At 52.3% G+C, this 26,102-nt stretch overlaps 2 protein-coding genes across 11 annotated transcripts in view; one reads left to right on the top strand and one right to left on the bottom strand.

The window, feature by feature from the left end:
* Nucleotides 1-26,102, bottom strand: part of LOC100013374 (non-POU domain-containing octamer-binding protein) — a 109,172-nt gene that overhangs the window by 18,529 nt on the left and 64,541 nt on the right. The window lies entirely within an intron of this gene.
* ZMYM3 (zinc finger MYM-type containing 3) lies at nt 115-14,814 on the top strand. 7 transcript variants are annotated; one of them, XM_056809499.1, is made up of 25 exons: nt 115-539; nt 1,946-2,602; nt 3,298-3,341; nt 3,629-3,701; nt 4,527-4,818; nt 4,988-5,162; nt 5,343-5,567; nt 5,659-5,809; nt 5,942-6,057; nt 6,149-6,235; nt 6,390-6,540; nt 6,908-7,080; nt 7,162-7,327; nt 7,527-7,717; nt 7,812-7,965; nt 8,152-8,267; nt 8,368-8,542; nt 8,651-8,797; nt 9,307-9,410; nt 9,627-9,795; nt 10,205-10,356; nt 10,857-10,971; nt 11,753-12,007; nt 12,989-13,163; nt 13,275-14,814. In XM_056809499.1, the coding sequence occupies exons 2-25, from the start codon at nt 1,963-1,965 to the stop codon at nt 13,465-13,467; spliced, it is 4,239 nt and encodes a 1,412-aa protein (XP_056665477.1). In that variant the 5' UTR covers nt 115-539; nt 1,946-1,962; the 3' UTR covers nt 13,468-14,814. The 7 variants fall into 7 exon arrangements, with proteins under 7 accessions (XP_056665477.1, XP_056665481.1, XP_056665476.1 ...); XM_056809503.1 differs by lacking the exon at nt 115-539 and adding an exon at nt 885-1,231 and having other exon boundaries at nt 3,629-3,698; nt 13,046-13,163; XM_056809498.1 differs by lacking the exon at nt 115-539 and adding an exon at nt 885-1,231.

Below are 26,102 nucleotides of genomic sequence, written 5' to 3'. Positions count from 1 at the left end.
GAAAAGAGAAAAGTGGGTTTGGGAGACTTAGGAAGGAGTTGGTGTGACCCTTTCTTTGTTGGGGGCGGATAGATGACAAGTCCAAGGCGGAGCTGGGCCCTGGAGGTACTCCCCCCACCCCCACCCTCTCCTCGGGAGGAGGCCCGCGCTAGAGATCTCGAAATATGGCCTGAAGGCAGTAGGGAGAGAGGGGAAAGAGCGGGAGAGCCCAGGGCCCCCGGGCCAAAAGCGTAGGCCGGCCGGCTTTTGGAGCCTTTTCCACCCTGCGAAGCGGAGGAGTAGCTAGCGTTTTTGAACTTGAACGGGAGGTTTGCCACCTCCCTAAGACATAGGGCCCTCTGCCCCAGTCTCCCCGCCCGGGGGCATGTTCATTGAAGTGCTAGCAAGGAGCTGCTGCTGCTGCAGGATCCTAAACGCTTGCACACATCTGAAAAGCCTTGACTCGTATCCTATCCCTGGCCATCTTGAGCCTGCCCTAGGACCGCAGCCAGTCAGCCTTGGGCCGCGGAGCCCGGGTCCATAACCCGCAGGCAGGCAAGGTGGGCACGCGCGCGAGTGTGAGTGTGAGTGTGAGTATGTTTGTGTACGTGCGCGCGCGGGGGGGGGGGGGGTGTCCGTCCGCCCCTGTAACTCGCTCCCCAGAGATCAGACGGGCGGGGTAGGCACCCCAAAAGCTACGGCTGTTCTGGGGGCCCCACGCGGGGCGGGGGCCACGTGGGCTCGGGGGGGGAGGCGTCCGAGCCCCGCCCGCCCAGAAAATTGGGGGGGGCAGGTGAGGACTTGAGGGGGCCCTAGTGCAGGGCCCTGCCAGCCGGTCTCGGCTTGCCCGGGCGCTGCGCCCGAAGCGCCCCGCCCCGCCCCCGCTCTCCGCTTGACGGGGCCCCGGGCTGACTGGCGGGCGGGGGCTCGGGCTCCGGCTCCGGCTCCGGCTCCGGCCGCCGCGCGGCTCCGCTCCGCGATTTGCAGGTGGCCGCGGGGCTGGGAGTCTCGCGCCGGGGGCCGGCGCTGTCTCGCGAGCCCCCTCCCCGCGCCAGCCAATGGGCTTGGTTGCTGGCGCCGCCCGCCCGCCTGGTGCAGAGCTCTGGGCGCTGCGAGCGGCGCTGCCATTTAAAGGGGCCGCGACCCCCGTCCCGACTGCTAGGGAGGGAGGGAGGAGGAGGAGCTCGGGGCCGTCGCCGTCTGCAGCCCCTGGCTGGTACTCGCCACCCTAGCCACACTAGCCCCGCCGCAGGTAGGGGCAGGGCTGGACCGGGCCCAGGCGAGAAGGGGTCGAGAGGAGGTTTGCTGCTCGCCCCGAGGGGAGCTGGGGAGGGAGCGCAGGTCCAAAATGTCTTCCTGGAAATGCCCAGGGTCGGAGGGGGGGAAGGTGGGGGGGCAATAGGGGACCCGGGGGAGGGGCCGCCTGAGAGGAGAGGGGAGGGGCCAAAAGGGGGGCTTGGGGCCCTGTAGGGGGGGCGGGGAGGGGCCAGCTGGGGTGTTTCAGAGGTGGGGGGGGCCCTGGGGGACATCGGGGCCGGAGGTGGGAAGCTGCGGGGAGGGGAGGCGGGAGTAAGGAAGGAAGGCTGTGGGGGGGGGGCGGGTAGGAGCCGCCCCCGCGGAGCTCCTAGGCCGGGTCACGGTGGAGGCAGGGGGGCCGAGGGGGGGGGGCTTGGAGCTGGAGGCGTTAGGAAAAGGAGGGGCGGGGGTGGGGTTCGGGTCCGGGTTCGGGTCCGGTAGGCCAGGCAGGCTCGGGCACGGGTCCAGGGTGGGGACCGGCTTGTCCCACAGGGGGCGCTACGCATCGGAGGAGTGGTCAGCCAGGCGAGACTTGTGGGAATGCATGTTGAGGAAGGGGGGTGTCCAGAGGAAACCCAAGTCGCAAATGGGGTGTGTCTCGGAGCCAATATAGGGAGGGGGCCCGGCTCAGACCATTCCTTTTGCCTCCTCTCCCACTTGTGACCCACAGCCAAAATCCAGGCATCCATGGACCCCAGCGATTTCTCCAACCCATTTGACGCACTGGCTATGCCAGAGAAGCCCCTGGCTGGAGACCTTCCAGTGGACATGGAGTTTGGAGAAGATTTGCTGGGTTCTCAGACTGCTCCAAACCAGGGCTGGACTCCTCCCGGCCCACCCCCAACCACCGAGGCCCTAGACTTGCTGGATACCCCTGCTGGCCTGGAAAAAGACCCCAGCGTTCTAGATGGAGCCACTGATCTCCTGGGACTTGGGGGGCTCCTCTACAAAGCACCCTCTCCTCAGGAGGTTGAACAGGGTCCTGAGGGATCACTGGGGTGGGCCACAGGGGACCAGCCTCTAGAATCTGCCCCCAGAGGACAGGCGCCTGAAGTAGCGACACCTGATCCTGGAACTGGGGCAAGCCCTGCCTTGACTGAGGGGCTCCTAGAGCCCCTGGCCCCAGATTCACTGATCAACCTGGAAGAGGAAGCCCCCTCTACAACTGCTAGAAGAAAGGGCCCCCCTGGGCAGGAAGATGAGCTTCTGCAGGGGCAGCCCCCAAGCCCAAATGCCCCACCAAGCCCCTCTGTGGGAGAGACCAAGGGAGATGGATTCAGTGGCTCCAAGACCCAGCCCAGCCCCCCAGCACACCCTTCCTTGCCAGGTAGGTTACTCTAGTTTGGATGGCAGCTACAGGCTTCTTGGGGAGGATAGAGGGAGGTCTCTTTGCTTTGGAGTCTCTTTTCCCCTGCCCTAGTTGGCTTCCTTTGTGGCCTTGGGAAAGGACTTAAGTGTCCTGGGCCTGTGGTTCTAGAGGGGAATGGGCTTTGTGAGTAGGTCCATAGAGAGCTAGAGCCCCCCGTTCTCACACAGTAGGATCACGGCCTTGGGTGAAGGCTTTGTCAGGGAGGAGGAAAAGGAAAGGCATTTTGGTCTACCCTGCTGGGACAAGGGCATGGAGGAGGGAATGGGGGCCCACTTAGATACAAGGCCTAAGGGCTTTTAGCCAGCCGTGTCCCAACGTTTGTATGTTCCCTTCCCCCACGTCCTTGGGTAGCTGCATTCCTTCTTGTTGGGGAAATCTTTGGTTTTGCAGAAAAAGGGGTGTGAAGCATGTTTCTGCAGTCCTCAAGTCTCTGTAGATGATAGGATCAGTTCTCAGAGACTGGGGGCAGAAAGACAGTGGTAGGAAGGCCTTCTAGGGTCCGTAGTCCAGGAATCGAGGCACAGGGAACCCTGAGCAGGGCCCCATGTGGCCACAGACCCTGGAGTTTTCCCTTTCAGTTTTGAGGAAGTGGCCCAGGAATATAGGGGGGTGGGGGCAAGGCTAGGCTCAGGCTGCCTTTTCTTCCTTTGCAGGGGATGGCCAGACTGAGAAGAACAGCGAGCCGCCTCCGGAGAAGGTGAGCTGGGGAGGGCAACTGAAGAAGCCTGGCTCCCCCTGCAGCCCTAGGAGGGAGAGACCCTTTCCTTATTGAGCAGCCACTCTGAGGAGGGTGCTACAGAGCGCTCGCCCTTACTGCTGCAGCCTCCTTAGGAGCTAACTCACTGTCTTGGTCTTCCCCTTTGGGCCAGACTGAGGGTCGTTCCCTCCCCACCTCCCTCACCCACCCATAGGCCTGTGCTCCTGAGGCTAGCTGAACAGCCCACCCTTGGTGTCAGCTTTCCTCTTCTCTCCTGTGTCTCCCAGGAACAGAAGAGAAGCGAGCGGGCTCGGAGAGTAGAGGCCCCCAAACCGGAGACTGTGGATTCCTCAGAGAGTAGTGAGTTCGTTCCAGGAAGATTTTGACTTTCGGGGGTAGTGAGAGCAGGCTCTGAGCGAATGGGCAGCTAAATTTGGGCTGATGGCTTCTAGGTTCTCCAGGCTCTTGCCACATGTAGCTTGGGATACCTCTCTTCCTGTCCTAGCTTGGCATGGGGACCAAGGCTGGTAGCGGGGGAGCTGGACACAAGGGCACTCATCATGGGCAGCCATCCATCTTAGCTGGGCCATGCCCAGCCCCGAGCAAATCAGTAGGGGGGGGTGGGCTTGGAATCAGGAGCTCAGAGGCCAGTCCCTGCCTCTGGAACCAGTCCCCCCATGGGGGGGGAGGGGAATCACTCTCCAACATTGTACCACCTGCTGTGTGCCAGGCACTGGCCTGAGAGCTTTTTACAAAAATGATCTCATTGGATCCTCACAACGGCCCTGGGAGGTGGGGTTCATTATGATTCCCCTTTTACAATTAAGGAAACAGAGGCAGTCAGAAGTTCAATGATTTTCCTGTAAGTTGCTAAGGCAGGATTGGCCCTCCTTCCTGCCCTCAGGCCCCCACTCTGCCCTGGTACCAGCTGGCTGCCTTAGGGCAGGACACTTAACCTTTCTGAGTTTCTCTTTCCTCATCTAGGTGAGGAAAGTCCTCTGAGCACCTCTGTGTGAGCTATCTTCTTTCTTAGACTCTGCAAAAAGGACTTTGTAGGGAAATTTAACTAGAGGGACAGCAGAATTTTAGGGGAGAGTATGAGGGTTTAGAAGGGCAGGCCTCCTGGACCCCAAAAGGGCCACTAGTGGCCACGAGCCATTGGCTCATCACTTCTTCTTTCAACAGTTCCGGTATCAGATGAGGACTCTGATGCCATGGTGGATGACCCCAATGATGAGGACTTTGTGCCCTTTCGGCCAAGGCGCTCTCCCCGAATGTCCCTGCGAAGCAACTTGGCCCCCCGAGCTGCCCGCTCAACAGCCACCAAAATGACCTGTGCCCATTGCCGGACCCCACTGCAGAAGGGGCAGACTGCCTACCAGCGCAAAGGGCTCCCCCAGCTCTTCTGCTCCTCCACTTGTCTTACCACGTTCTCCAAGAAGCCTCTGGGCAAGAAAACCTGCACCTTCTGCAAGAAGTGTGTTTTGGGGGGAAGCTTACATCAGGGAGAACCTGGTTGGGCTGGGGGAGGAGCATGTGTTCTCATGGGCATTGTGATGGTCGCTAGGAGACAGAGGAGGGGCTAGAGGGGAAGAAGGACACTTTCTGACACCAGCTAGCTACGCCATGTCCTATTCCTCCTTCAGGGAGATCTGGAACACCAAGGACTCCGTCGTGGCCCAGACAGGGGCAGGCGGCTCCTTCCATGAGTTTTGTACATCAGTCTGCCTATCCCTATATGAGGCCCAGCAGCGGCCAGTGCCCCCAGTGGTTGACGCATCAGACGCCACCCGCTGTAGTATTTGTCAGAAGTCTGGAGAGGTAAGGGGAAGAGCAGGAGGGTGGCTGCCTACCTGATGGCCCTCACCCATCTCAGCTGAGCTCCCTCAAAGGTCTAGCAGAGCTTGGGTGGTACTGGACAGCCAGCCATTATTCCTCATGGTGGCAGGGTTCTGAGGCCTACTGGGAGAGCCTGGCTCAGGCAGGGTCTTGGTGTGGCAGGTTCTCCATGAGGTCAGCAATGGCAGCGTGGTACACCGACTTTGCAGCGACTCATGTTTCACCAAGTTCCGTGCCAACAAGGGACTAAAGACCAACTGCTGTGACCAGTGTGGAGCCTACATCTACAGCAAGGGAGGGGGCGGGGCCCCTCCCCCTGAGCTTCTCTTCCATGAGGGCCAGCAAAAACGCTTCTGCAGTGCGGCCTGCCTGGGGGGCTACAAGAAGGTGGGGCCAAGGAGAGGCCTTGGGGGGGGGGAGGTAGACTCCCAGCTGAATCAGGAGACAGACTTTGGTCTCCCCTTCCTTGTCACCCCAGAAAAATACCCGAGTGTACCCATGCGTCTGGTGCAAGACGCTGTGTAAGAACTTTGAGATGCTATCCCACGTGGACCGGAATGGCAAGACGGGGCTCTTCTGTTCTTTGTGCTGTACCACCTCCCACAAAGTGAAGCAGGCCGGCCTGGCTGGTAAGAGGCACCCTGGGGTCTGGACCAAGGTCGCCTCTTGGGCCTTCCTCTGTCCCCCTCTCCACCTCCCCCCCATTCACCAGCTTTGTCTCACTCTGTCTCTTTCTCTCCCTTCTGGGTTTGTTGGGGCAGGCCCTCCCCGCCCCTGCAGCTTCTGCCGCCGTAGTCTGTCTGACCCCTGTTACTACAACAAGACCGACCGCACAGTCTACCAGTTCTGCAGCCCCAGTTGCTGGACCAAATTCCAGGTACCCAGACTAGAGATCTGGTGACAGGCTGGAGCAGGGTGCCATGGGTGGGAGCAAAGAGTACCGTTGACCAACTGCTTTGTCTTGACAGCGTACAAACCCTGAGGGAGGTATCCATCTGAGCTGCCACTATTGTCACAGTCTGTTCAGTGGCAAGCCTGAAATCCTGGATTGGCAGGTGAGGCATACCAGCAGCCCCCTGGGATGGGACCTGGTGCCTGGCTGGCTACTTCTCTCTCCCCAGAACTGGTTGTACCAGCTCTGTCCTGACTGCATGGTCATTTTTTCCCATCTACTTTCCCCTGGGGGTGACCCTCTGTACCCCACTCCAGAACCAAGTGTTCCAGTTTTGTTGCCGTGATTGCTGTGAGGACTTCAAGAGGCTTCGAGGTGTGGTGTCCCAGTGTGAGCACTGTCGGCAGGAGAAGCTGCTTCATGAGAAACTTCGCTTCAGTGGGGTGGAGAAGAGCTTCTGTAGTGAAGGTCGGGCCGACTTCCTGCTTCCCCCACCCAATCCCCCAAGCAGCCTGGGGATTGTACTTGCTTCCTGGTTGGTCCTGGCTTCAGCTGGCAGGCTTCCAACAGAATACAGGCTGCTTGAGGACAAGCCTGCTGTACCTATGACCTCTCTTAGCAAATGCTGGTTGGCTCCGATAATGAGGGGCATCTGGCCAGGATCCTCTGTTGAAGCCTGCAGGTGTTGGAGGTGCCAGGTCTCTCACCTGTGCCCCATTGTCAGGGTGGGGGTGGTGCTGAGGCCTCCTCAGCTTGGGAGGTGGGCGATGCCAGCTGGCCTTTCTCCTCGTTCCAAATTACCCCCAAAGCCTAAGAGTACCATCCTTCCCTGCAGGCTGCGTGCTGCTATACAAGCAGGACTTCACCAAGAAGCTGGGCCTATGCTGCATCACCTGTACCTACTGCTCCCAGACCTGCCAGCGAGCAGTTACTGAGCAGCTGGACGGCAGTACCTGGGACTTCTGTAGCGAGGACTGTAAGAGCAAGTACCTGCTATGGTACCGCAAGGTGCGTAGGGGCCTGGGGAGGGATGGAGGGGCAGGGCACTTTGGTGAGGAGTTGCAGCTCAACACCCACCGGTGCCCTCAGGCTGCCCGCTGCCATGCTTGTAAGCGACAAGGAAAGCTTCTGGAGACGATCCATTGGCGGGGGCACATCCGCCACTTCTGCAACCAGCAGTGTCTCCTTCGCTTCTATAGCCAGCAGAACCAGCCCAACCTGGACACCCAGAGCGGGCCTGAGAGCCTCCTGCACAGTGAGTGTCTTGCTTCCTGGGCAGCCGTATCGTTGTCTGAAGCCTCACACTTCTCCATAGCCAAGGATGAGAGGGTCAGACCCATTGCCCTCTGGAGGCTCCTCTGCTTTAGTTCTCCAACTCTGTGGCACCATGATAGGGTTGCCATTCATGTTCCCTGAGATAGGGACAGAGAGAGAGCCAGCCCCTTTCTTTGCAGGTCAGTCTCCAGAGCCCAAACCCTCCACAGCCGCCCAGCCCAAAGTCACCAGCAGCAGCAGCAGCAGCAGTAGCAGCAGCAGCAGCAGCAGCAGTAGCAGCAGCAGAAGCAGCAGCAGCAGCAGCACTGCCGCTGCTGCCACCACCACCACCACCACCACCACCACCACCACCACAACAACAACAACAACAGTAAGAACCAGGGCAGGACAGATCAGAATGGGCTTGTGGAGGAGGCCCAGACCCTCCACGAGCCCTACAGCCTGTGGCACATCTCTTCCCAAAGGGTACTGCCAAAAGCCGCTCGGTCCCAACTGACCCTACCCCCCCACCTGCACCTTCGATGCCTCGGAAGAACAAAGCCGCCATGTGTAAGCCCCTGATGCAGAATCGGGGCGTGTCCTGCAAAGTTGACATGAGGTCCAAAGGGTGTCAGACAGGTGAGAGGCAGAGAAGGCTCGGTCTGCTGGCTTGAGGGAAGTAGAAACTTGGAATTCAGTCTGCTGGGGCTCCTGGGAACCAACCGCTTAGGGATTCTCAGGCTTTTGCTTTTCTGGGGTGGCCAGAGCTAGTGGGGAGAATGGTAAGCTGATCACAAGGGGCATCCTTGGGTACTGTTTCCTCAGAGCAAGACTGGAAGCCACAGGTGATCGTGCTGCCCGTCCCAGTGCCCATCTTTGTCCCAGTGCCTATGCATCTGTACAGCCAGAAAGTCCCGGTGCCTTTGTCACTGCCTATCCCAGTAAGTTATTATGCCCTGGCAGGGCCTGAGGCCTAGCATCACAGCCAGAAATTCTCCCTTCTTTAAATGTCCCCTGCCTTATATTTCATGGTGCCCTCAGGTACCTGTGCCCATGTTTCTGCCCACAACTCTGGAGAGCACAGACAAGATTGTGGAGACTATTGAGGAGCTAAAGGTGAAAATTCCATCCAACCCGTTAGAGGCTGACATCCTAGCCATGGCAGAAATGATAGCAGAAGCTGAGGAGTTGGACAAGGCCTCATCCGACCTCTGTGGTACTCCAGGGAAAGACTCCTGGGAAGGGTAGAGGGGTTGTGGTATAGACCACATCAGTGTCATAGGTTACAGTCAGTAACCAGGCAAGTATCCTTCCTTGCCCCTAGACCTGGTGAGTAACCAAAGCACAGAAGGTCTGCTGGAAGACTGTGACCTGTTTGGGCCAGCAAGGGATGATGTTCTCGCCATGGCAGTGAAGATGGCCAATGTGCTGGATGAACCAGGGCAGGACCTGGAAGCTGACTTCCCCAAGAGTGAGTGTCCCCCTTGGGACCCCCAGATGATATCTCCCCAGAGAACTGGGAAGAATGCCATCACAGGAGGCCACCACCAGGCCTAGAGTTGCGAATTGGCCCTGATGGTTCTCATAATGCCACCATCTCAGCCTTGTAGGCCTTCTCTTAGAGCCCCAATATGATCTAGTTCCAAAGTATCACTGAATGCCAAAGGCTTCTAGTAAAGCCCAGATCACCCAGCCAAGGAAACTTGGCCAAGAAAGGATTGCCAAGGGATGCAGAGGTGTGGGCCAGGGCAAAGGAGTGTTGTTGTGGTCTAATGGGATCAACATCAAATCTGTAAGAAAGGACTCAGAGTTTTGAATCCAGGTTCCATCTAGTGAACCTCTCTGTGCCACCCTAGTAAAATGAAGAGCTTGGGCTAGCTGACCTCTCCAGGCCCTCACGATTCTTATTCTCTAATGATCTATGTCGAGGACCTTAAAAAGGCCCCACTAACCACCTCCTCCCTTCTGGCCCTCTGTCAGATCCCTTGGACATCAACCCCAGTGTGGATTTCCTCTTTGACTGCGGCCTGGTGGGGCCGGATGATGTGTCCACTGACCAGGACCTGCCTCGAGCCATCCGGAAGGTGAGGTGGGACCAGGTCTATTACTCTCCAAGGCTAAGGAGCTATTTGGTGACTGCTGTGCAGCTCCTTTGGTATCTTGCCTAACCCACTACCCTAAGGAGCATTATCACTCCCTCCTACTCGGGTCTAAGGGGAGGATGCTTTCCTGACTGGCTGCCCTTGGTCTCCTGGCCCTACCTTTGTCTGCAGCCCCGGGTCTCTTCCTTTTTCATTCAGGGTCAGAAGCGACTAGTGCTTTCAGAAAGCTGTTCCCGGGATTCCATGAGCAGCCAGCCCAGCTGTACAGCCCTGAACTACTCCTATGGTGTCAATGCTTGGAAATGCTGGGTACAATCAAAGTATGCAGGTGGGGAATCTAGCAAGAGCGAGGAGCTGCGCTTTGGTCGTGAGTACCCAGGACTGGGGCTACAAGGGGTGGGCAAAGAAGCCCAGCAAGGGCCATGGGCTGGGTTTTGGCTGAGGATGTCTTTGTTCCAAGGGGCTTCAGTGGTGAAGATTCTTCAGGGCCCCAGAGCTGGAGGCTCCCATTCTAGAGCTGTGGGAAGGGAAGTGGGGTCCCTGTGTCATTGCTGCTCTTGGTTTTGTGGATTTGTCCATCCCTTTGTTTGCCTCCTCTTCCCCACTCTCCAGTCCCTTCTTTCTTTGGCCTGGGTTGTGGAATCTCTTTCTGGAGAGACTGTCCCGGGACCTGGCTTTGCAGGTGCCTGTGGACTCCTACTTCCTTTAGGACATCCATCCCCCTTTGCCCTGCCCCCAAAGATCTTTGCCTCTGTACTCACTGTCCCTTCCTACAGCCAAGCCAATGCGGATCAAAGAGGACATCCTGGCCTGTACAGCTGCTGAGCTCAACTATGGGTTGGCCCAGTTTGTGAGAGAGATAACACGTCCCAATGGCGAGAGATATGAGCCTGACAGTATCTACTACCTATGTCTTGGCATCCAACAGGTAACCTCTGTACCTCTCCTGCCTGGGCCCCCAAACATTCTGGGCAAAAGGGACCTTCAGGTATAGCACCTCTGCCCTGACAGCAACTCTCATCCTTGACCCCCAAGCACTCCAGGGCAGGCGAATTCCCATAAGTCCTCTTGGACCAGAGCAGAGCGTAGGATCTGATGGCCCAGGCAGAGTCAGGGCTTAGGGATAGGTAGGGGCTGCTTGATCTCTGGCTGGGCTGATTTGGGTTGGATTTTTTTTCCATCCAAAGAATAGAGTCAAGGAGATGGGGGACTTTTCTTTGTTAAAGAGCTATCACTTTGTGGTCCCAGTTCCCAGTGTGCCCCCATCTTGAACTAGCCCCAGATGCGGCAGTCCCCTAGAGCCAGATTTCTGTGTGGGCTGGTGCTGCCTGAGCAGAGTAGCTACCTGGTTGGCCAGCAGGAGTCCCGGGGTAGGGGTGACAGGCAGAATGGAAGCCCGGCTTCACTACTGCTCTTTTCTCCCTTCAGTACCTACTAGAAAACAACCGAATGGTAAACATTTTCACGGACCTTTACTACCTGACCTTTGTTCAAGAACTCAACAAGTCTCTGAGCAGTTGGCAACCCACCATCCTCCCAAACAGTAAGGAATGGACAGAGGGCTCCACCTCCCTCCCCCCATTTCTTCCAGCCATCCCCTTTGACCTGGGCTCTCTTCTAGGTAGGACCAAGCGGGAATTGGGAATTTCAGGGGCTGATGCAAGGCCCCTGCAACTTCGAGGAGTCATGGGGCCTTGGCCTGTGATTGAGCTCCTGAGGAAGCTTGTTGTCCAGGCAACTAAAGAGCTGCCCTGAGGGGAGAGCCAGGCCCAGAGACAGGAAGTCCTGGGTTCAAATGTGGCCTTGGGACAATTAGTGACCTTGGGCAAGTCACTGAACCCCCATTGCCTAGCCCTTATTGCTCTTCTGCCTTGGAGCCAACACATGGAAGATGGAAGGGAAGGATTAGAAAAAAAGCATAAAAAAAAGCTACCCCCAGGGGAGGAGGAACTAAACTAGCCAGACTCAGGATCTTCCCAAGGTCCAGAGCCCCCAGCATTTAGCACAAGTTTTGACAGGCACACAGCAGGCACCCACTAAGCATCTGGAGATGATGGTGTTGGACAAGGCTCCTTCCATCCTGCCTCAGGCCTGAAGGAAGGAGAAGGCAGCTCCCCACGTGGAGAAGGAAGGGATGGCTTTTCTGTGTGTTCATGAGTGTGGGAGGTCCCCGTTCTTGCCTTTTTCCCTTTCCCTGTAGCTAATACCAGTGTGCCCTGGTCAAATTGAGGAAACACCTAAATGAAAGCCACACTCTGTATCCTCATGTGGCCAGCCATCCCCCAGCTCCACCCTGACCCTCTGTCCCCTCTTCTCTGCTCCAGACACAGTGTTCTCCCGTGTAGAGGAGGAGCACCTCTGGGAATGCAAGCAGCTAGGTGTGTATTCTCCCTTCGTCCTGCTCAACACCCTCATGTTCTTCAATACCAAGTTCTTCGGCCTGCAGACAGCGGAGGAGCACATGCAGCTGTCCTTCGCCAATGTGGTGCGCCAGTCACGCAAGTGTACCACTGCTCGCGGCACCACCAAGGTGGTGACCATCCGCTACTACGCACCTGCTCGCCAGCGAAAGAGTCGAGGTAGGCTCAAGGTCCACCCCCTTCCCACCTTCTCCCAGGCTGCCCAGCTTCTAGTCCCCCAGTTCAATGGCATTCCTGGTCCAGGGAGGTGAGAGCAGAGGACAAAGGTTTTCCTCAGTTTCCTGCAGTCCCTTGGTTCTCACATTTCCCGCCACCTGAATGAATTCTGTGTCTTCCGAATGATGGCCAGGGGTGGTTGCCATGGACTTTTTTGCTGAAGGAGGCTGCTGTTTCAGATGTGTCTGCTTGGCACACACATATGTGTGGGTGAGCAGGAAGGCCCTGGTGTTCACACTGGCTCACGAGATGAGCAGGGGCGTCGTCTCCCTCTTCAGAAAGTCATGTCAGGACAGTAGGGAATGCTCTAGCAGGGGCCCTGGCTGGCCCGATTTTCCTCAAGTCTCCTGTTGCCCTGAAGCTAAGAGCTGGCCCAGACTGCCATGTGCTTACTGAGCCTTGTGGAATTCCAGGTCTCCTCTTCCCCATGCCGTCACTAAAGGCAAGAGTTCTTCACTCTCTCTGGCTCTGGGGAAGCTTCTGGATCCCTTTGTAGAACAACATTGCAAAAGGCGTAAAATAAGTACAGTAAAATAAATAAAATAAAGTACAGACAATTATGTTGTCTGTCTCCCCTATGCAGGGGAGCCGAATTCTTTTAAATAAATATACTTCTCCAGATATCCAGCAAGACCATTCTCTCCATGGGTCAGTTCTCTCTGCTTCCTTTGGGAGCCCCAAACAGAGGATGCCAAAGGAGTCCCAGCATCCTAGGTTGTGGGAGCTGGATAGCACTGGAGAGCCCATTGAAGCCAAGGGCTTTGGGCCTTGTTTGAGTTGTGGCCCCCTTGGGCTGTCTGGGGAAGCCTGTGGGGAGCCACCCCCCCCTCCACAAATAATGCTTAGAAATGCATGAAGGTCCAACAAGATTACAAAGGAAACTAATTCTATCACAATACAGTTATCAGAATTTTTTTTTTAAAGTTCTAAGGCCCCAGGTGGAGAACCCCTCCCCTAAGCTGCCTTGCACCTCCTCTCCAGACACCAGTTCAGGGAAGCGGAAGAGGGAGGATGAACTTCCTGTGCTGGAACAGCGTGAGAACCGTATGAACCCTCTGCGCTGTCCTGTCAAGTTCTATGAGTTCTATCTCTCCAAATGGTGAGTGGGGAGACTGAGGCAGATGGGGATGAGCCAGTGGGGCCAGGCCTTGGGCCGCTGCGGGGGGTTCTCAGAGGCCCACTCTGCTCACCAGCCTATTCTTCTCTGCAGCCCGGAGAGCCTGCGCACTCGGAATGATGTGTTTTACCTGCAGCCAGAGCGGTCTTGTATTGCCGAATCTCCGCTTTGGTATTCTGTGATCCCCATGGACCGGGGCATGCTGGAGAGCATGCTGAATCGCATCTTAGCTGTGCGCGAAATCTATGAAGATCCAGGTCGTCCTGGCGAGGAGGACCTGGACTGAGTGGGCCATGCGGCCACACTCTCCACACCAATGTCTGTCCTGTGGCCCACCCCTGCCCTTGAGAGGGGCCGGCCCAGGCACCAATGCTGCTCATTCTGAAGGGCCCTGCCCATCCCTCCCCACTCCTTCTCCCAAGGCCTCAGGCCCTGGCACCCCCTGGCTTTCCACCTTCTTCCATACCACTTGTTAATGCTGAAGACCTTGTTCCTTTGCTCAGGGGCTCTTCTCCCAGTGCTAGGTCCCACTGGGGTCGGGGGTGGGGCTCTCCTCTGTGCCTCAGAGCAATACTTCCCCCTTGGGCCAGATTGGGGTAGGGGGGAGTGGGAGGGAAGAAGGGGGAAGGCTTGGTGACAGACTTGGTAGTCCTCACCTTGCCAGTCTGAAAGGCATTGGGTCACCAGGCCTGGGCAAGGTAAGGCGGTGCCCTTAGTGGGTTACCAGGTTTGGGAAAGAGCCTGGTGCCTTGCCTTTCCCTCTCCTAAAGGTGCCACTTTGGGGCCCTCACTCTGAAAGATAGCTAGCAGGGGTCTGAGAGGACCATTTCCCTGAAGCACAGGATCAAGGGGATACCCTTTCTCCAGGGTTAGCCACTACTTCCTGTGCCAGGCCTCTCCTCCCTGCTGGAGTCCTATCAGCACTTCCTCCCTCCTGGGCACCAGGCCTAGTGCTATGAGTTTAGTGATTTTCCTAGTGCTTCTCCAAACCCCTGTGCCACATGCAGAGAATGAATGACTCCTGGGTGCGTGCTCACTCTCGGAGTGTCGACTTCTGCTCTCCGTCTCTGTGTGACTCTCTGACTCGGCCAGCCACGGCCTCGATGCCGTGCATACCCCATTTTCCCTGACCTCCTGCCTGCTCCCCCCCAAGCTCAGTGGGCAGAGTTCCCCCAGCAATAACCATGCCTGTTCTCGGCATGGGATTTTGTTCCCCACTCCTGTCCTGCCCCCGGTGAAGAACCAGGCTGAGCCTGTGGGGGCCCTCTTGACAGTTTGGGTGGCATCTGCTAAAACAACCCTAGTGGGGAAGCTGAGTCGGGAGGCCCCTCCTCCCCTGATGCCTTGTTTCTCTTTCCCTTCATTGCCTTGTTGTTCCAGGTTAGCTGAATAGGGTCAGGCAAAGGGGTGCCCAGCTTCCCCCAATGGCTTTGCTGTTTCCTGGCCCCACTTCTGTGGTTTTCTAACTGTTATCGGTTTAGCCGCTGTTTAAATTGTATATATTGTTGTGAGGTGCCTCACCTGTCCCCACAGTGATGCTGACGCCCTCCCTCGTGTTGTAGTGAGAGAAGCCGTTGTCACAACTAACCTTCTGTCCCTGGAACTGTTTGTTTCAAATAAAGATTCCAAAATACTGCTGCTTCCCCTCTTTGGGGGGGACGGGTCAGAACCCAGGGGAATGGGGGCAAGTCAGAACTTCTAGGGCCCCTGGCTGGGGTGTGGCAGGGGCCCAGGAGCAGCACACAGGGTCCTGAGACAGGCTCTTGGTCCTTACCCCCAAAGCTTGGGAAGTCACAGAAAGCAGGCCCATGGCTGCTTTGTCAGCTTGGCCCAGGTTCTAGCCAGCAGAAGGGAGATGCGGCTAGCTGCTGATGGCCCAGGCCTTTAGGTGGGCCCCCCCTGCCTCCTTCACAGGCTGCTGCACTGAGTCACAGGCTTAATAACTCCTGTTGGCTTGCTAAGCTGCCTTTTTATGTCCAGCCTCTGTTTCAGGCTTCCACAGGCAAGCAGGTGTGGGAAGATGAGGGGGGTGGGAGCTGACACAAGGCTGACTCTGAAGGTGGGATTGGCTTCCCTTAAGCCTATGGGTGACAGAAGGGCTGGTGTACAGAAGAGTCTGGCCTCCTGTGCTCGGGGGTAGCCGCCAAAACCCATATCCCTCCTGTCACCCACCAAAGCTCTCCCTCTAGTGCGGGATCCCAAAACAGTCTCCCCCTCCCCTAACTCGAAGTCAGCCCGTTCCATCAAACACCTTCCAGGGCACAAAATGGGTGCCATTTTCACACTCTGCTCCCTCTGTCTCCTGGATCTTTTCAAAGGAACTTGGGAACAGCTCCCCTTCTTTCCCCTGGCTATTTCTGGGCAGAGACAAGAAGGCAAAGACTGGGCTCAGCATAGAGAGGGGAAGCAGGCTCGGGTTAAGTGACTTGGGCCAGTCACACAAATGAGAGAGCTAGGACCTGAACTTGCGTCTCATGACTAGGTCTAGTGGAACTCCAGTGCCAGGGGTCAATGCCCTTGGAAGAAGGAGAGCCAAGTGTTGATGAGCCCTATTAAATGTTGGGCAAAAGAGGACAGTATGGGGAGGTTCTGTACCAGACCCCTCGGTGCCAGTGTAAAGACTCCCATTATCTTCCTCATCTTTTACTCACAGTTGGAAGGGCTTCCAGGCCAACTGGTACCTGACCTGGAATCCCATCTATGTAGGCAGGCCCAGTCAGGAGTCTTCCTCCAAAGAGAGACCTCCCAGAGCGACCCATAAATCTAACTGCTGGCAAGAGGCCTCTGTGCCTCAGGGGTTAAGGGTACTGGCCCTGGAGCCAGAGAACGTGAGCTCTCATGCAGCCTCCTGGCACAATGTATGACCCTGGGCAGGTCACTCCACTGTGGATTGCTTGATTGAAGGCTCCTCTGGAGAAGGACATGGCAAACCACTCCCGTATCCCCGCCACCAAGAAAAGCCCCTGGAGAGTAATAGTCCACAGGGTCCCTACTGAACACCAGCGAGCTGAGCCTGTTGTTTCTGCACTATGGAAGACGTGGGAAAAGCCCTCTCCTGAAGAGGCACAGGGATTTCCTCGTGGTCTATAGCCAATGGCCACATGTCTAGCCTTGGGGGTCTTTTGTTCTTTTCAGCAGATCTACTCTCCCTCCCTTTCTCTCTCTCCCTCTGTCTCTGTCTATCCGTCCCTCCCTTTCCTTCCTTTTCCTCCCCACACTAGAGAAGGCATCACTTGCTGCCCGCCCCCCCCCATGTATGTTGCTTCTGGAGTCTTGAAGGCTCCAGCCCGGCCGTGCGTGCTCTCCAGCACGCTCAAAGGGCTTCAGGAGGCCAGTGACCACGGGTGTCTCTTGTCTGGAGGAACAGCCTGGCCATACTCAGAAAGGCTCCACACTAAGGGATGACCAGGCAGCTTTCTCAATTTCAAGCTGGAATTCCTTTTTCCACATGAGAAACTGGAGGCTTCCTGACGATCCAATACTCCTCCAAGGTCACACAGGTAGCAAAGAGCAAAGCCAGGATTGGAATCCAGCTCCTCTGACTCCAAGTACAATGGCTTTCTATGACCACCAGGTTTCTGTCAGTGGAAAAGGATCCCATCAGGGTGGACTGTCTCCCAAAGGCTCTTCTATGGCCCCCTTAGGCCCAGGCTACCTGGGTGGAGGGTGGAGGACTCTTAGAAGCTGCCATCACCTTAAGAATGTGATGGAGTTGAGGACTTCCGGTCAAGATGGCGGCTTAGAGAAAGCTAAAGTTCAGATCTCCGGAAAACCCTTCCCGACCGATCTCAAACTATAAGCTCCTAAGGCGCCGAAATTCAAAACGATCAACAGCACAGACCCTGGGAATCCTCCTCCTGGACCTGGACCTGGATCAAAAGGTATGGCCCCCCTCAAAAGCCAAAACCTGAGATCACTCGGACCTAAGGGGTAGGAGCACAGAGTCCAAGGCTCTGGGAAGCCTCGGCCCCTCCCCCCCGCAGAGAGCAGGGTCGTCTGAAACAACAGTAACCCTCAGGGCCAACAAGACAGCCTCACGGCCAGCTATTCTGAAGGCAACTTCCGGAAAGCAACCCGACCCAGTCCAGTCGAGGGGGCACCTTAGCAGCAGGGAAACAGAGAGAGCCAGGGGAGAGTGTGGCCCCCTGGTCCGACCCTTCCATTCCAGTTCCAGTGAAAGTCATTGCCTTAAGGCATACTCAGTTTAACCCAGGGAAAGCTCATAGAACCAACAATCTGCCCATGACTAAAGCCTCTGAACACCAGACAGAGATAAGAAAAGCTAATCCTCCCCATTTAGAGATGGCAAACTCCACAGAAGCACAGAAGCCCCAAAATCCCAAGAAAAATAAGAAGAAAGGGGCAACTTTGGACACATTCTATGGAGCCAAAATACAAAATACAGAGGAGATAGAAGACGATACACAAGAAAATGCTCCGAAACCTTCCAAAGGAAATGGAAACTCTCCACAAACCCATGAAGAATTTGAATCAAAAATGACCAAAAAGATGGAAGCCTTCTGGGAGGAAAAGTGGGAAATAATGCAAAAGAAATTCACACATCTACAAAACCGGTGTGACCAAACTGAAAAGGAAAACCAGGCTTTAAAGGCCAGAATCAGGAAACTGGAAGACAATGATCGTGTAAAAGAGCAAGAATTAATAAAGCAAAGCCAAAATACTAAGAAATTAGAAGAGAACATAAAATATCTCACCAACTAGGTGACAGATCTGGAAAATAGAGGGAGAAGAGACAATTTAAGAATAATTGGACTTCCAGAAAAGCCAGAAATAAACACCAAACTTGACTTCGTGATACAAGATATAATCAAAGAAAATTGCCCAGAGATTCTAGAACAAGAGGGTAATACAGCCACTGACAGAGCTCACAGAACACCTTCTACACTAAACCCCCAAAAGACAACTCCCAGGAATGTAATTGCCAAATTCCAAAGCTATCAAACAAAAGAAAAAATCCTACAGGAAGCCAGAAAAAGACAATTTAGATATAAAGGAATGCCAATCAGGGTCACACAAGACCTTGCAAGTTCTACTCTGAATGATCGTAAGGCATGGAACATGATCTTCAGAAAGGCAAGAGAGCTGGGTCTTCAACCAAGAATCAGCTACCCAGCAAAACTGACTATATACTTCCAAGGGAAAGTATGGGCATTCAACAAAATAGAAGATTTCCAACTTTTTGCAAAGAAAAGACCAGAGCTCTGTGGAAAGTTTGATACCGAAAAACAAAGAGCAAGGAATACCTGAAAAGGTAAATATTAAGGAAAGGGGAAAGGAGAAAAATGTTATCTTCTTCCTTTATTCAAACTCTCTTCTATAAGGACTACATTTCTCTCAATCTATATATACTAACATGTGGGGGAAATGTAATGTATAAATAGGGGGTAAAGAAAGACCAAATAGCATAATCTTTCTCACACAAAGATTCACATGGGAAGGGGAGGGGAAGAAAACTCCTATAAGAAGGAGAGGAAGAGAGGGTTTTTTACTTAAACCTTAATCTCAGGGAAATCAACTCTGAGAGGGAAAAACATCCAGATCCATTGGGATCTTGAATTCTATCTTACCGAACAAGGGTAGGGAGAAGGGAAAACCAAGGGGGGAGAGAAGGAGAGGGAAAACAAAAAGGGAGGGAAAGAGAGGGGGGAGGGGTGGAAACAAAAAGGGAGGGGACAAGGGGGACTGATTCAAAGTAAATCACTGGACTAAAAGGTAGAGCCGAAGAAGAAAAGGTTAGAATTAGGGAAGGATATCAAAATGCCAGGGAGTCCACAAATGACAATCATAACTTTGAACGTGAAGGGGATGAACTCACCCATAAAACATAGACGAATACTACCATATGTTGTCTTCAAGAAACACACATGAGGCGGGTTGACACCCACAAGGTCAGACTTAAAGGATGGAGTAAGACCTTCTGGGCGAAGGCAGGAGTGGTAATCATGATATCTGATAAAGCCAAAGCAAAAATAGACCTGATCAAAAGGGATAGGGAAGGTAATTATATTTTGTTAAAAGGGACTTTAGACAATGAGGAAATATCATTAATCAACATGTATGCACCAAATAACATAGCACCCAAATTTCTAATGGAGAAACTAGGAGAATTGAAGGAAGAAATAGACAGCAAAACCATATTAGTGGGAGACTTAAACCAACCATTATCAAATTTAGATAAATCAAATCAAAAAACATAAATAAGAAAGAGGTAAAAGAAGTGAATGAAATCTTAGAAAAATTAGAATTAATAGACATATGGAGAAAAATAAATAGGGATAAAAAGGAATACACCTTCTTCTCAGCACCACATGGCACATTCACAAAAATTGACCATACATTAGGTCACAGAAACATAGCACACAAATGTAGAAAAGCAGAAATAATGAATGCAGCCTTCTCAGATCACAAGGCAATAAAAATAATGATTAGTACATGGAAAACCAAATCTAAAACCAATTGGAAATTAAACAATATGATACTCCAAAATCGTTTAGTTAAAGAAGAAATCATAGAAACAATTAATAATTTCATCGAGGAAAATGACAATGGCGAGACATCCTTTCAAACCTTTTGGGATGCAGCCAAAGCGGTAATCAGAGGTAAATTCATATCCCTGAATGCTTATATTAACAAACTAGGGAGAGCAGAGATCAATCAATTGGAAATGCAAATGAAAAAACTCGAAAGCGATCAAATTAAAACCCCCCAGCAGAAAACCAAACTAGAAATCCTAAAAATTAAGGGAGAAATTAATAAAATCGAAAGTGATAGAACTATTGATTTAATAAATAAGACAAGAAGCTGGTACTTTGAAAAAACAAACAAAATAGACAAAGTACTGGTCAATCTAATTAAAAAAAGGAAGGAAGAAAAGCAAATTAACAGCATTAAAGATGAAAAGGTGGACAGCACCTCCGATGAAGAGGAAATTAAGGCAATCATTAGAAATTACTTTGCCCAATTATATGGCAATAAATATACCAATTTAAGTGATATGGATGAATATATACAAAAATACAAACTGCCTAGACTAACAGAAGAGGAAATAGAATTCTTAAATAATCCCATATCAGAAAATGAAATCCAACAAGCCATCAAAGAACTTCCTAAGAAAAAATCCCCAGGGCCTGATGGATTCACCTGTGAATTCTATCAAACATTCAGAGAACAGTTAATCCCAATACTATACAAACTATTTGACATAATAAGCAAAGAGGGAGTTCTACCAAACTCCTTTTAGGACACAAACATGGTACTGATTCCAAAACCAGGCAGGTCAAAAACAGAGAAAGAAAACTACAGACCAATCCCCCTAATGAATATAGATGCAAAAATCTTAAATAGGATACTAGCAAAAAGACTCCAGCAAGTGATCAGAAGGATCATCCACCATGATCAAATAGGATTTATACCAGGGATGCAGGGCTGGTTCAATATTAGGAAAACCATCCACATAATTGACCACATCAACAAGCAAACCAGCAAGAACCACATGATTATCTCAATAGAGGCAGAAAAAGCATTTGATAAAATACAACACCCATTCCTACTAAAAACACTAGAAAGCATAGGAACAGAAGGGTCATTCCTAAAAATAATAAACAGTATATATCTAAAACCATCAGCTAATATCATCTGCAATGGGGATAAACTAGAGGCATTCCCAATAAGATCAGGAGTGAAACAAGGATGCCCATTATCACCTCTACTATTTGACATTGTACTAGAAACACTAGCAGTAGCAATTAGAGAAGAAAAAGAAATTGAAGGCATCAAAATAGGCAAGGAGGAGACCAAGTTATCGCTCTTTGCGGATGACATGATGGTCTACTTAAAGAATCCTAGAGATTCAACCAAAAAGCTAATTGAAATAATCAACAACTTTAGCAAAGTTGCAGGATACAAAATAAACCCGCATAAATCATCAGCTTTTCTATATATCTCCAACACAGCTCAGCAGCAAGAACTAGAAAGAGAAATCCCATTCAAAATCACCTTAGACAAAATAAAATACCTAGGAATCTATCTCCCGAGACAAACACAGGAACTATATGAACACAACTACAAAACACTCTCCACACAACTAAAACTAGACTTGAGCAATTGGAAAAACATTAACTGCTCATGGATAGGACGAGCCAATATAATAAAAATGACCATCCTACCCAAACTTATTTATCTATTTAGTGCCATACCCATTGAACTACCAAAATACTTCTTCACTGATTTAGAAAAAACCATAACAAAGTTCATTTGGAAGAACAAAAGATCAAGGATATCCAGGGAAATCATGAAAAAAAAAACACATATGATGGGGGCCTTGCAGTCCCTGACCTTAAACTATATTACAAAGCAGCAGTCATCAAAACAATTTGGTACTGGCTAAGAAACAGAAAGGAAGATCAGTGGAATAGACTGGGGGAAAGCGACCTCAGCAAGACAGTATACGATAAACCCAAAGATCCCAGCTTTTGGGACAAAAATCCAGTATTCGATAAAAACTGTTGGGAAAATTGGAAGATAGTATGGGAGAGAATAGGAATAGATCAACACCTGACACCCTACACCAAGATAAATTCAAAATGGGTGAGTGAATTAAACATAAAGAAGGAAACCATAAGTAAATTGGGTAAACACAGAACAGTATACATGTCAGACCTTTGGGAGGGGAAAGGCTTTAAAACCAAGCAAGATATAGAAAGAATCACAAAATGTAAAATAAATAATTTTGACTACATCAAATTAAAAAGCTTTTGCACAAACAAAACCAATATAACTAAAATCAGAAGGGTAACAACAAACTGGGAAAAAATCTTCATAGAAACCTCTGACAAAGGTTTAATTACTCAAATTTATAAAGAGCTAAATCAACTGTACAAAAAATCAAGCCATTCTCCAATTGATAAATGGGCAAGGGACATGGATAGGCAGTTCTCAGATAAAGAAATCAAAACTATTAATAAGCACATGAAAAAGTGCTCTAAATCTCTTATAATCAGAGAGATGCAAATCAAAGCAACTCTGAGGTATCACCTCACACCTAGCAGATTGGCTAACATAACAACAAAGGAAAGTAATGAATGCTGGAGGGGATGTGGCAAAGTAGGGACACTAATTCATTGCTGGTGGAGTTGTGAACTGATCCAACCATTCTGGAGGGCAATTTGGAACTATGCACAAAGGGCGACAAAAGAATATCTACCCTTTGATCCAGCCATAGCACTGCTGGGTCTGTACCCCAAAGAGATAATGGACAAAAAGACTTGTACAAAAATATTCATAGCTGCGCTCTTTGTGGTGGCCAAAAACTGGAAAACGAGGGGATGCCCATCAATTGGGGAATGGCTGAACAAACTGTGGTATATGTTGGTGATGGAATACTATTGTGCTCAAAGGAATAATAAAGTGGAGAAGTTCCATGGAGACTGGAACAACCTCCAGGAAGTGATGCAGAGCGAGAGGAGCAGAACCAGGAGAACATTGTACACAGAGACTAATACACTGTGGTATCATCGAACGTAATGGACTTCTCCATTAGTGGCGGTGGAATGTCCCTGAATAATTTGCAGGGATCCAGGAGAAAAAAACACCATTCATAAGCAAAGGATAAACTATGGGAGTGGAAACACCGAGAAAAAGCAACTGCCTGAATACAGAGGTTGAGGGGACATGACTGAGGATAGACTCTAAATGAACACTCTAATGCAAATATTATCAACAAAGCAATGGGTTCAAATCAAGAAAACATCTAATGCCCAGTGGACTTACGCGTCGGCTATGGGGGGTGGGGGGGGAGGAAAAGAAAATGATCTATGTCTTTAACGAATAATGCTTGGAAATGATCAAATAAAATATAAAAAAAAAGAATGTGATGGAGTTCAATGGAATTGCCCCAAGCCATTAAGGAGGAGGAGCTCCCTTGGGTGGCCTCTGGGGCCTCACTAGGTGGGGAGGCCTTGAGGGAAAAGCCCCAAATGATTGGGCTTCCATCCAAGGGTCTTCCTATGTGTTTCTGGTAGAGCTTGAGAGGGTGGCCTTCCTCCCAGCTCAGCTGTGGCTTGTCATTCAGCCATGCCCCTGGGCTGGGCTTCCTTGGCAAAGATGCTCCTCATTTTTATAAAGATGAGGAAACTGAGGCAGGGGGGTGACCTGCTCAGCACCGCCCAGCTGGTAAGTGAGTCTTTCTGACTCCTGGCCCCAGGGTGCTCTGGGTAACTAGACCCTCCCTAAGCCTCTGCACCATCCAGCCCCTACTCTAGCAGTTAGTGGTCACCAGTGAAGAGCTCCTTTGGACAGCCTACAGAATTCTATTGGCCCAAGCTGCACCCCCTCCTCTCATTTCCCCTCAGAACTCTCCGGGCAACTGAACCCAGCCACCCTGACCAGAGTCCTCTGCTAATGTGCTCAGGTGGCTCACATTTCCAGCTGCGCACTGGACAGCTAGAGTTCAGTATCCCAGACTGAACCCGTGTTCTTTCCCTCAAAACCCTTCTGTCTCTCTGATTCCCCCAGGCTCACAACTTACATGGCACCCTCCATTTCTCTCGGCCTCTTGCCTGTCGCCCTCCCCTCAGCCAATCTTGTTGAATCCTATTGATTCTGCCTCTGTGGCATCTCTTGAACTCGCCCCCACTCCATGCAAGCCTGACTTATCCCCTCACACCTGGACTACTGGAATAGCTGGCTGCCACAAGGCTCTCCCCAGCCAGTCCACACTCCACACAGCTGTCCAAGCTGTTTTCCTAAAGCTCCGATGTGACTGTGTCAGTCCCCTACTCACTAGGCCCCAGTGGTTCTCCCTCCCCTTCAGGAGCAAGGACAAAATGCTCTGTTTGGCCTTTGTAAAAATGGAGATTTGAACCCCAGACTTCAAAGTTCCCAGAATTCCCTGAAATCTCACCGGAGGTCCTCACCTGGGCCGAGAGCAAAAGGGGTATTTAAACTGACGGTACACGTGGCTCCCTCTCCCTGCTTCCACTTCCAAGCACAGTGTCTCTCAAGATGTAGAGTAAGTGAAATTGAATGGGCTTTCAGCCCTCCGAGGCACGTGCTTTCTTATTTTGTATTTTCTTTATTTCTTAATCTTTAATAAACCTCATAAAATATCATACTTTTAGCAGAGAAACTAATTTTAATCTTAACACCTTCGAGGTCCTTTAGAACCTGCCCCCTCCTCCCTTTGCAGCCTTCTTACACCACAGTGCCCCTGCCACATGTGCTTCCTCTGTCCTGTGACACCAGGTGGCCAGCCAGCCCCATGGCTGTTCCACAAGCAACACTTTCCATCTCTTGGCTCTGGGAACAGATGCTCTCAGGCTGTCCCCCGGGCCTGGGACACTCTCCTTCCTCCCCTCCGCCCAGTGACTTCCCTACCCTTCTTGCCTCCCGGCTCCTGCTATCTAACTCGTTGGCACAGAGTGGTTGGGCTATCATCTTCTGGGGCAGTTAGACCACGAGCCCCTCCAGAGCAGGGACTGTCTTTGGGCCTCACTCACATCTCCAAAACTTAACTCGATGTCTGACACACAGTAGGCATTTCATAGACGTTTCTAGACTCACAGAGTGGGGACAGAAAAATGGCAGGCGGCAGGCTGCGGTGCTTCTGGTCTCAGAAGGAAGGCAGAGCTCAGGCCTCCCCCTCCTTCCCTGAGCCCATGAGGAGAATGGGAGGTCGAGGAGGCCAGGGTCCAGCACCCTCTTGGATGGGAGCCCCGGCTCAGAGCTGAGGCTCCTCAGAAGACCAAGGCGCCCAGGGAGGAGCCCATGAAGGGGTGGCAGCCTTGGCTGGGGCTTTGTGAGAATGTCTTTCCAGGAAGGCTGGAGAGGGCAGCATAGGACCAGAGAACAGTAAATAGCTCCTTTGAGCTGGACCAGGAGCCATGCAAAAGGGAGCAGTGGCAAGGAAATCAGGCTAGAAGGGAGCTGCAAGCCGGTTCAGGGAGAGGAAAACTAGTCCTCCAGGGCACTGGGGAGCCAGTGAGGGGTGGGGAAGACAGATGGGCCTGGCAAGCCCGGGTGCTTTATTGGAGGCTAAGCGTTTCAGCCCTCAGGTGAGCAAATCTCTCCCCTGGAGTCAGAACTGGGGCTGTTCTTCACCCTTCCTGTGGGTGGGGGTGGAGGACAATGAGAGCACTATGGGGAAACCAGCAGCATTCTGAGATGAAGATAAAGAAAGATATCTTGGAGCTTTCACAGGGACAGAGACCAACACTCTCATTTTAAAAAGGAGGAGGGAAGGGTAGTGACTTGGCCAAGGTCACGCTGTCTATTTCGTGCTCCAGAATTGGATTCCTGGGGAATCCTCGACAGAGGTGAAGGTGGAGGCTGATCTGTGCCCCTTCTCCATCCAGCACGGTGGCAGGGAAGAAACTACTTTCCCTAAGTTCAAATTCTCTATCACACACAGCGTAGCCTCACCCATTCCCCACTGTTACACTGCTAGGCTGTGTATGTATACCAACCCCCTCCCAATCCCTCAGGCCTCTTCCTACTGCTGTACCAATCCGTGGTCAGATGGCACCAGATTCACATGCACACGCCATTGGAGCATGGGAAGTACTCCCAGTCCAACAGCCTTTCTGACAGTCTTCCAGTCCCAGTCGGAGAACTGATCTCCTGGAAGAGAAGGAAGGAAATTTCCTGACTTCTGCTCTGGGAGCCTGGCGATAGCATCAGTGGCAGCAGCAGCAGCAGCAGCAGCAGCTCGAGACTTAAAGAATCCTGAAGCTACTTCTTCTCCAGCACAGGGGTTTCAATATGGCCTCCCCTCGGCGATGGTCCAGAAGGAGGAACTCTCTGAAGACAGGAGACCATTTCCTGAGCTGCAGAGAAGCTCCCTTCCCTGACTTGCCAGATGGGCCCAACCCTGGCCTTGAGGGGGCCTGGGACTTTCATAGTCAC

Source organism: Monodelphis domestica, chromosome X, assembly GCF_027887165.1.
Source record: "Monodelphis domestica isolate mMonDom1 chromosome X, mMonDom1.pri, whole genome shotgun sequence".
NCBI classification, from domain to species: Eukaryota; Metazoa; Chordata; class Mammalia; order Didelphimorphia; family Didelphidae; genus Monodelphis; species Monodelphis domestica.
Note: the sequence above shows the minus strand (reverse complement) of the source record. Positions and strands in the feature narration are given on the sequence as shown.

Excerpts from the sequence above, each read along its gene's own strand:
- ZMYM3 (XM_056809499.1), top strand. The coding sequence starts at position 1,963 with ATGGACCCCAGCGATTTCTCCAACCCATTTGACGCACTGGCTATGCCA. Across the intron at positions 5,568-5,658 it reads GCCTGGGGGGCTACAAGAAG|AAAAATACCCGAGTGTACCC; the intron begins GTGGGGCCAAGG and ends TTGTCACCCCAG. Across the intron at positions 7,718-7,811 it reads CCACAACAACAACAACAACA|GGTACTGCCAAAAGCCGCTC; the intron begins GTAAGAACCAGG and ends CTCTTCCCAAAG.